The following is a 10,186-nucleotide window of genomic DNA, read 5'->3' on the forward strand; positions in this document are numbered from 1 at the left end:
ACACACACACACTCTAAATAAATGTTAAAAAAAAAAAAAAAAAAAAAAAAGAAAAGAAAGAAACAGAAACAAGAGCCAGCCCAGAGCACTGTGCCTGGCTTAGGGACATGGCCTAGGATGCAGGGCCACACCACATGGCCACAGAGACAAAAGCATCCAAGTTTACACTTTTAAACATCCTACAGGGACACTTACAGCCACCCACACATGCAAACACAAGGCCCATGACGCCAGCCCCTGTGGCCTCTTCCCACAGCCTCTGCAACAGCCAGCAGGGCGGGATCTCTCAAGGCCCCCATACAGGAAGCAGGATTTGATGGGGGTATCCGGGGCCATGAGGCCAGGCTAAGGCCACATCCGTGCTCCTGGGACCATTCTGGCCAACCCCCTGCCTCAGTGCAGAACACCCACCTCCTACTACACAAGCCAAGAAGTTTCTACTAATTACTAGCGTAAGTCCCTCTCATTACCAGCAGGTCCAAGGGGTGCAAAACTTGGCAAGAGACCTGAGCTCAACTGGAGGGACTGCAATAGGGGGCCTGGCTAGCCTAGTGGTGCAAGGGGAGGCAGGCAAGCAGCGGGGGATGGGGGGGTGCATTTCTGGAATTCCTTCTCCCTGGCCTGGCTCTGCACACTTCCTGCTATATCCCTCCAAGCCCTCCGGGTCCCAAAGACTCCCAGCCTGATGGCTGAAGAAGTGAAAGGCAAGCTCTGGTTCCTCCAGCTGAGCCTGTGACCAAAGAGGCTGGCATGGAAGTGCCCCAAGAGTCAGTGCCTCCCCAGATGGTGACTCACCAGCACTGAAAGAGAAAGGCCACCATTGTTGCTTGGGGTCCAGCCTACTTACATGAAGGGCCCCAAGGCATGGGCACCTAGTCCCTTTTCCCTCCCTAGAGGAATGAGCAGAGGATGGGGTCCTCTCAGCCCAGTCCTTCCCCCACCCCATCTGACCTGCACAAGCCCCCAGGGTGGGCTCTGCAGAAGGACTCCTTGAGCTGGGGTGGGTGGTGTGGAATTCCTGGAGCGGGCCATGAGAGGCAGGACAGAAACAGCAAGCAGTCAGCAGACAGCTCAGAGTGGCCTGAGCTCTCTGGCCAGCCCAGGCTGCCACCCTACTTATCTACCTCCTGAGAGAGCCCAGGTTCCTTGGGGATGGGTGGGGACATACAAACTGAGTCACTTTGGGGAGTGGGGTGGTGACTGAGCCCTGTCCCCTGCTGAGACTCCAAAGCTGCACTCCCTGGCTAACTGGGTTTCCGTCCTAAGAAAGGAAGGAAGGAAGCCACTGGGAGGCCCTGCCCTGCTGCTGGACTCAGGGCAGAGGAGACAGGCAAGGGAGGGGACCCCAGCCCCAGGACAGAGAACAGTACTAGTGTGCTTCATACAGAGGAGGAGAAGGACAGCAGGAGCCTGAGGAGCCCAGAACCCTCTTATAGGCACGGCACCCAGAATTCTGCAGCTACCACCCCTCACCCAGTCCGCCCCCAGAGCCTTCCACATGGTGGGGATCACAGCTGGGAGTGAGGGGGTGGTTAGACTTTCCTGGTCCTGGCACTGCTGGCTGCCCTATCTCTGTTTGGGGGCCATTCCTTTGTCACTGCTAGAATCAGCTGCACTGCAGCTGCAGCCACCCCCAGCCTCGCGTGGCCCTGGGCTGAGTCACCACTGACAAGGTCTTCTAAGCCCCCAAAGGGAAGGACAGACCATACCAGTGTCCTTCATGCTCCACTTTCCTACCTAGCCTGAAATAGAGGACATTTTAGGCACAAAGAGGGTAAAGGAAGCCCTTGGGGCACTTAGTAGGCCCCACACGTATAATAAATCTCTCTCTTCCACAAACACCCTCATCAGAGATCATCCTGGCAGTGGGCACCGTACCCTCCCACACTCCTTGCATTCAACTCCAGGGCAAATGTCTCTTAAGCCTGGCTTGTGGAGGTCACACACATGAGGCCCCATTCTCCCAGGGAGTGATCCCCATGGTTCTCTGACCTCCAGGACTCCCAGTTCCCAAGTCAGCCTGATCCACAGAGGGACCTGCCCATCACATCACCCTTTGTTCCTCTAAAAATACGCCCAAAGGAAGCCCCCTCTAAGGGTTTCCTGCAGCCCCAGTGCCTGAAATAGCAGAGAGGGGGGAAGGTCCCACCCAAGGCTGAGGTGCCTCAGCCACCCCACCTCCTGATAAGGCCCAAGGGCGGATTTTTCCACAGGAAAGTGAACTCAGCTACCACCGTTGTGTCTAAATCAATGGACAAATGCTGTGGGGTGGGGGGTGCTTCCTCCTCGGAGAGGAAGGGAGGAGGTACCCAATTCTCAGTCAGGGGAAGAGGGCCCTGGGACCAGCTGGCCACCAGCAGGACTTCCCTGAAAGACTCCTGACCTTTGACAGCTCTGGTGCAGTCTAGACTCTAGGGCTCAGCACATGCCCCCTAGTTCCAGGGAATAAAAACCATCCATGGGTCGCCCGGCCAGGCCTTTGCGCAGGCAGGGCTTCCCCTGGGAATGTCATCTCCGCATCCCCAAAGAGATTCCACAAGGCTCAACTCCTAGGCACAGCTAGGGAAAGAAAAAGGGAAAATGCAGATTTCAAGGTTTTCTGCACACCCAGAAACCAGACCTGACAATGCCTCCACCCCTAGGTTACTGGGTCTCAAAGCAGGACCTGGGGAGCCCCTAGACTTAAATCCCTTTGGGTAGTTGTGATTCGGTTCTGAGTATGAGAGAAAATATGAGGACCTCTAGGAGGTACAACCAACAACCCCAGGTCCTTCCTTCTGGCCTCAAGAAACTCTCAGGTACTGTACTGTAACTACCTGGAAGAAGGAAAGGCAGGAAGCCCTCGTGCTTTTTTTTTTTTTTTTTTTTTTTTTTTTTTAAGACAAAGTCTTGCTGTAGTTCAGACTGGCCCCAAGCTGGCTATGAACTGGCAGTGATCCTCTTGCCTCCTGCTTCAGCCTCCCAAACACTGGAGTTGCAGGCATATGTTACCATGCTTAGTTCCCCTGGTTTTTTGTTTTTGTTTTTGTTTTTGTAGGACTTTTTGGAAAGGAGGCAGGGACAAAGTATAGGTGTCACACAGGAGGGACAAAGCTGATCATGATGGCACATACCGATAATATTAGCATTCAAAAGGCTGAAGCAGGAAAATTACCATGAGTTCAAAGCCAGTCTGGGCTATGTAGCAAGACCTTGTCTCAAAAAAAAGTAGGCCACAGTGGACTTTTATCTCAGGTGGTCACACCATTAGGACCTAACACATGAGGAGCAGACCTGAGCAGCCAATGCAGAGCACTGCCTGGGTGCTAGCTCTGCTCTTATTCCTTGGTCCACTCCAGCTCCAACAGTGCTGGGCCCTCAATTCAGTGGGTCGTCAGCTCCCCACAAAGGACTGCCCAAGAATGCAGCCTCCTGCAGGCCTTCCCAGGACACAAAGATTCCCAGGGCCACTGACAGACACAGCTACACAGGTGAGGTCCTAGAACAAGCCACTCACTCTTACCAGAGCTCCTCAGCCACTAGACCCAAGAGGAGGGGACGGGGGTGGTACACAATGAGGACAGAAAGAGTGGCCCCAAGTGCGCTAGAGGGTGGTCACCAATGATCACGGGAACAAAGAAGGGGCTCCAAGAAGCAGAAGAAACAGTGGCTTGTGGAGGTGACCAGAAGTGCAAATTGTCATCAAAAGGCTGAGAGATGGTAGCTCTGGGAACAGCTGATGATCCTATAGCCAGAGCCTGCCATACCTTCCGGCCAGCATCAGAGCTGAGGCTGCCCCCATGTGCCCAGTTGGGCTTTGGTTCCCAGGAATCATGGGCTGGTGGAAGGCCTTGCTGGGCCATCTCCTCGGTGCAGGTCAGCTGCCGCCGGTGAAGCTCCTCATCCGTCTCCTTGTCCACCACCAGCAGCCGTGTCTGCCCTTCCACAGCTTTGATCCTTTGTACCACCTATGACAGGGGTGGGGTAGGGTGGGAGAGGGTCAGTGGCCAGCACCCTGGGCAACACATGGACACTGACACCACCTTGGGGTGACCCAAGTTTGGACTAGTAGGAAGGAGACTGATCTGCAGAGGTGGTCATCTGTACCGCAAGTCCTGTAGGCTCTGCCTCCTCACTCTCACACTCCAGTAGCACCCTCCCTCTTACCCTGGAGTTCCTGACACTAGCCCTAGATTGCACAGGCTTTGAGGAGCCTCTCAGTCCTTGGCCTCAGCCTTCTCCAAGAGGGGACTGGAAGACTGGGATGGGAAGGAGTTACAGAGTCAGTCAGTGGAGAATCAGTCTGTCTGAAAGAGGCAAAAGATGGGCCTGGCTGGGCTTTAGGTTTTAAGTTTGTGAGAGTATGTGCATATGTGTATATATGTCCACACATGCATTGTGTGTTCTTGTGCACACATCTGTTTTGGTCTGTCCCTGGAGAGTATGCAAGAATGGTATATCATGTTCCTGGGTGCCACTGTGGTGTGCTTGGTGCTGTTTCTGTCACCAACATAGAAGTCTAAATTCCTGCCACTGGCCCTCCCATTCCCTTGCAGACCATGACCAGGGATCAATTCCTGCTGGATCCGCAGACAAGTGAAGACCTGGGTTTCTGGCTCAGGCATCTCCATACATCCCTGTTAGCAGGATTCAGTCCATCAGGTGAGGAGGGGTCATGTGCAGGTCCACTATGGGACAGATATAGCTTTACAGCTGTCCATGTGTCTAAGTAGATTAGATGCCTATGAAATGTGGTGAGCATGCAGGCAGTCATGGGGTAGCCAAGGTGTTTGTGTGCACTCACAGGGAAAAAGCAAAGTACCTGCTAGCACAGTGTAGAAAGGATGACAACCCCAGCCCCTCCCTGCAGCCACCACCACTGTTCTGTTCAGCAGATGTCAACATATGAATAGGAAAGTGACCAAGGCCCATCCTCTCTGGTCCCCTAATGTTCCTCCTTTCTCCCCATGACACGAAGAGTGACAGGAAAAATCCAACATTCTCCTGCTTTCTGATGTGGGAACTTGGTAAGTTATCTACAGTCTCAAAGTATGTTTCCTCATCTGTAAGGGGGTTGTAGTTGGACTTCCTCCCCTCCTGGGGCAGTTTGGAGGGTCCATTATGGTTCTATGTGAAACTCTTGGATACCAGCACTGCAAAGGCCTACGATTAGCAGGTGCATCTGGGGTGAGAGTGGCAGTGACTGCCAAAAAGAGGCCGGGCAACAACTCTCACCAGGTCTCCCCCACCTTTTGGACCAACCCTCCAACCTCCACCCATACCCTTTTTCAGTACATAGCCATATTCAGTTGATGCTCTAGGAAAAAGACAAGATGACAGGAAGATGGATAGACAGACCCCTGAGGGAGATAGGAGTTCAGTCAGTTCTGGCCCAACCAAGAACAAGTCTGCTATCTCCAAGCCCCACTAGTGGCCACAAAGACAGACCCTGACCTGACTGGGTAGTGCTGTGAGGGACATAAGGGACCTGGAGCAGAAAGGGTGGAGGAAGGCTGGATCCCAGCCAGCGTCTGGGGTGAGTCTGCTGCTAGTGATAGATACCCCAGAGCGGAGAAGATGCAGAGAGAAAAGCATGCATGCTTCCAAGGCCTTCCTCCAGATGTGGGAGGCAGGGGCTTCTGTAGTGACCCTAGCCCAGGCAGGAAGGTTCAGAGGAGAGGGAAGCACCTCAGGAGCCAAGGAACATGCTGCCACACCCAGCTGAGATGCATATTAGTACACCGGCTTCAGACACTGGCAAGTACATATAGGCAGACAGACAGATGGGTGCACACATACACATACGAAACCCAGCTCACACATTCCAGGTATGCAGATATGTACAACCTAGTCCTAGGCACACAGTCCAGCACACAACCAAACACACGGGTACTCTTACTTTGACCCTCTCCCTCTACACACATGTGCAGATTTGTGCACATATGGATACCCCAGAGGGACCCGCACATACACATTTCCAGCTATGTACACACACTCACAAAAGCATTTGTGCCAATATGTCCCAATGTGCCCACATCCCGACACAGTTACACTGGAGCCAAAGTACAAGGAGCCAGAGCCAAGGGCCAGAGCAGCCGCAGTTGCCTCCCCTGCCAGGACTCTCCCCTCCACCCCCACGTGCAGTCCAGGGCTTCCCTGCTAGGAGCTGGCTGGACGACATCCCCCATTTCACCCCACAGGCCGCCCTGCGCCACCCCTACACACACACACACACACACACACACACACGTCTGGCCTCAGCAGGGTTAAGTGAGCTGGGGGTCATTCACACCCCCGGGGAGGGGCCGGCCCGGGGCGGGGCGCAGGCACCCACCTGGTGGTGCGTCTCACCCTCCACGTTGACGCCGTTAACCTCGACCAAGCGATCCCCAGCTCGCAATGCGGCCGCCTCGGCGGGGGACCCTGGCTCCACGCGCCTGATGAACTGCCCCCGGCGCCCCTTCTCGCCATGCAGGTGGAAGCCGTAGCCTTGCTCACCACGCACTAGGCAGCACAGGCGCGGCCGCAGCGGCTCCGGCGCGGCCATGGCGCCGCTGCCCCCCGGCCGGCCGCTGCTGCCCACAACACGCACCGCAATCAGGCAGAAGCGCGTGGGCGCAGGCCGCGACACTGGAGACCCGCGGTGGCTTTGGCGATTCTTGCTTGCTTGCTCCGATCTCCCTGGACTCCGGCTCCAGCTCCGGCCCCAGCCCAGGGCCCCGCCAGGCCTGCGGCGCCGCCCCCGCGCCCGCCCTTTCTCCGCCCCCGCTGTCGGGCTGCCCCCGCCCGACCCAAACTCTGCTGGTTAGGCCCCCGCGTGGACGCCCCGCAGGCACGGGGACAAACCCGGGGGAGTGGGCTGCGGGCCAAGGTAGTTATGCAGTCACTGGGACCCTCTGTTCTATGCTCCACATTTTGGACATCCTCCCTAGGACCAGAACCTTTGCCTTCTATGCCAGGAACATTATTGGACACCTGTGTATGCTACACTAAGATATGCTCCTATAGCTGGGGAGCAGCTCAGACCATGAGTTACCAGGCCCAGGGACACCACGCAGGGCCCAGAGGCTATAACCAGAACACAGCTTACTCTGTCCTCAGGAAACCCTCTCTCCACCCTTCATAATCCCTCCTGCCTGTTCTTCCTTTGCCGTCCCTCAATCTAGACTCCACCCTGCAGCCAGAGCTGTGTTGGCCAGCACAGCCTCCGGATAGCACTGGAGGCAAAAAGAGGGGTTTAAAGTGATATGCAGCATCCCCTTCCTGGATCATGGAGGCTGATGACCTGATGACTCCCTGAACCTCCTGGCATGAGTTTGGGTTCACTAAACATCCTGCCCTCCATATCCCTGCCTTTAGGGACCTGAAGTTGTCCTGCTGAAATGGAAGGATCTTTGGTGCCCTTCTCTTGACCTGAAATGAATTTTCTGAAGTCTTTGGCACCTGAGCTATACAGGGTGGTCAGCTTCCCCACATTAACCAAGCTCCTGCAGTCCTCCCTCCACAGGGGGCTGCACCCCCACTTCCCAACCCTGCTATCTTCCCAAGCATGATTGTTCCTTCTCTGACAACAGAACGGTAATAATACATGGAGTATCTCTTACAATTCTCAAGCTCAGTTTACCTGAAAAACGGGGGTGAAGTGAGTATTTTACAGATCAGAAAACTGAAAGTAGGAGTGGGAAGAAAGCCATAAAAGGTTCCCCAGCTTGGCTTGGGCTCAGAGTTGTGAGACCACATTTCATGGAGGAGCATCTTCCTAGGTATAAGAATACAGTTGAGTACCAGGCTTATCCCAGCCCACAGACCTTTACGTACCTGCCTCCCAGGGTTCAGGCATGGCCAGCCTGGACAGTTCCCCATGTGGACAGGAGAAGCAGGTTTGTGTCACTCTTTAACTGACCCTCTCAGCTCTCCAGTCTGCATGGCTGGATTTACTAAACTCCACCCTTATACACACACAGAGGCTGGGCCTGCCTCTGGGAAACCTCTGGGGCATAGCCTCTTGGGTGCCCACACCCCCACTAACTGCCCTTAAAAGCCACTCAGGCAGGGCTGGTGAATGGCTCAGTGGTCTAAAGCACCTACTCAGAACAAGCTTAGCAAAGCACAGGGACCGCCGTTCAATCCCCCAGCACCACATGCCAGCCAGCCCCGCCCCCTGGTGGGCTGAGCTGCCCCCCCACACACACGCATAAATAAATAAAATTAAAAAAAAAAAAAAAGCCACTCAGGCAAAGGCTGCATAGCTGCTCCCCACCCTTAACCTCTCTGCAATTCCTTGTTGATGCTTCCATAGGCTGTTTCTTGTCTGGCTACCTCCATTTGTCTGTCTGCCTGTCTAGAGGTTGCCAATCTGACCTGTGACTGGCTTCCCTGGCCCCAGCCTGGTACTGCTATGCTCAGAGACTGTGAGGATGGGTTTGGGTAGTATTTCTACCATATACCCATTGAGGCATCCTACAGCAACCAAGACCATCTAGACCTGCCAGACCTTCACTTAATGGCCACACTAGAGTGGAAGGAAGTGGCCTGATGGAAGACCACCAAACCAGGGATTAGGAAAGTAGGGTACAGAGGTCCTAAGGTAGGAGCCTAAAAGATCTCTTACCCTTCTGTAGGACAGATTCCAGATCAGACTTGGGCCCTCCCTGGCCTTCTGCAGCCTAGGGCTCAGCTCCATACCCACTCTGTGACCTAAGATGGGACTAAGACAAAACACAACCAGAGGAAAAGGTAATCACGGACATGTGGTCACAACTAGGGGCAAGGAATCAAAGATGTGTCACAGAACACTCTAATCATAGAATAGCAAAGGAGTCCCTAAAGGAAAAAGGAAACAAGAAGTACCAGGGAAAGTATCAGTAACGAGGCAACATCTTAGGATAACAGAGGGTGCCTATGCCTGGCAAAGTAGGTAACATCGACAGAATAAAGAAAAACACCCAGAGAAGACTAGGCCACTACTTCTCAGTGGGTAGCAAGAATAAGTGAGAGGTGACAGAGTAAGTGTGAAGAGCCTAAAGCTGCAGAGTGGGACACAAAGTGACATACAGTTATCATGAGTGAGTCATCCCAGGTCTCCTTCCTCTAACAGTCTAGGCATCTCAGGGAAACAAGATGCTGTTGAGATGGGAGGGAGCGAGAGGGGCAAGCAAAAAGGTCTGGAGGTGTGGGGGGGGGGATGGGGGACAGGAAAGTGGCAAGGGTCTCCAAGGATGGAATAGGAGAAAGAGCCCATGAGGCCTTAGGATGACACCCCAGGAATATCAGACTTCATTTGCTAGTTCTTTGAGAAGTGGGGCGACCTGGCCCCTCAGCTAGCAAATGACAGGAAGATTAAGACAGGTCATCAGGGGCCTGGGCCATTCCTCACCCCACCCTAACCCTGTTAATTTACTAAATGGGAGGTGCTCTGTGACAGAGGGAGAGCTTATGAGTCCAGTCTCTCAGGCCTTACCTCCTCTAGGCTGTTAGAGGGTCCCCCACTAGAGTAGAGGTGGCCCTTGCACCCCCATTAGGGCAGAGGGCTTTTTTCTGTGCATTAGACCTGCACCCTTCCTGCAACACTTCCTTTCAGAGGGAAGCTGGACTTTAGTGGGGTAGGATGGGGATTCTGAGAGGTGGCAGTGGGCAGAATCCTGGAAATTCAGGGGGTGGAGCCATGAACCTAAATCCCAATAATAGCCTTGAGCGTCCAGGGCACCGCTGCCTCTCTAATAGCTACTAATGGACCCGCGAGAATCACCTGGGCTCACTTAGGCCCTCCTCCCTCAGATTGCACTGTCTCTGAGATCCTGGCTCAGAGAGTGAAAGCTGGGGGTGGGGCAGGAACCTCTGGATAGCGCAGGGTGGGACTGCTTTGCTCCGCCTGCCAGGCCCCGCCCCTCAACCACGGCTCCTCCCATTGCCGGAGAGAAGTCCTTCCTGAAGGGCTGCAACTCGCAAAAGCATCTGCGCAGCGCCTCCTGGCGTGAATGTGTGGATTGCATGGCGGTGGCGGTGTGTGTGTGGGGGGTGTTTCCTGCCCCAAGTTTTGTCCATCTGGCTTCAAGCAAGTCTCGTCCTGAAGGGTGGGGATTGGGACGAAGCCAGTACTCTCTAGCGGGTTGTGCAGCACTGACATAGAAACGAGTGCCGTGGGGAGTTACAGGCATAGAAGCCAGCCTGTGCAGAACTGTTAATTGGTTCTGCCTCTGCACCTTAG

At 54.4% G+C, this 10,186-nt stretch overlaps 1 protein-coding gene across 6 annotated transcripts in view; it reads right to left on the reverse strand.

Moving 5' to 3' along the window:
- Slc9a3r2 (SLC9A3 regulator 2) overlaps window positions 1–9,788 on the reverse strand; it is a 13,742-nt gene extending 3,954 nt beyond the window's left edge. The window contains exons 1-3 of one of the 6 annotated variants that reach the window (XM_023711499.1): window positions 9,728–9,788; window positions 8,591–8,687; window positions 3,747–3,947 (exon numbers count right to left, since the gene is read on the reverse strand). In XM_023711499.1, the coding sequence (XP_023567267.1) occupies window positions 3,747–3,947; window positions 8,591–8,662 (273 nt within the window). In that variant the 5' untranslated portion in view covers window positions 8,663–8,687; window positions 9,728–9,788. Of the gene's footprint in view, window positions 1–951; window positions 1,945–3,746; window positions 3,948–6,313; window positions 6,707–7,797; window positions 8,017–8,590; window positions 8,688–9,439 lie in introns of those variants that run through there. The other 5 variants (XM_023711498.1, XM_023711500.1, XM_023711497.1 and 2 more) reach the window with 5 other exon arrangements.
- Between the last annotated feature and the right edge of the window lie 398 nt (window positions 9,789–10,186).

This window comes from Octodon degus, unplaced genomic scaffold (assembly GCF_000260255.1).
Source record: "Octodon degus isolate 3935 unplaced genomic scaffold, OctDeg1.0 scaffold00021, whole genome shotgun sequence".
NCBI classification, from domain to species: Eukaryota; Metazoa; Chordata; class Mammalia; order Rodentia; family Octodontidae; genus Octodon; species Octodon degus.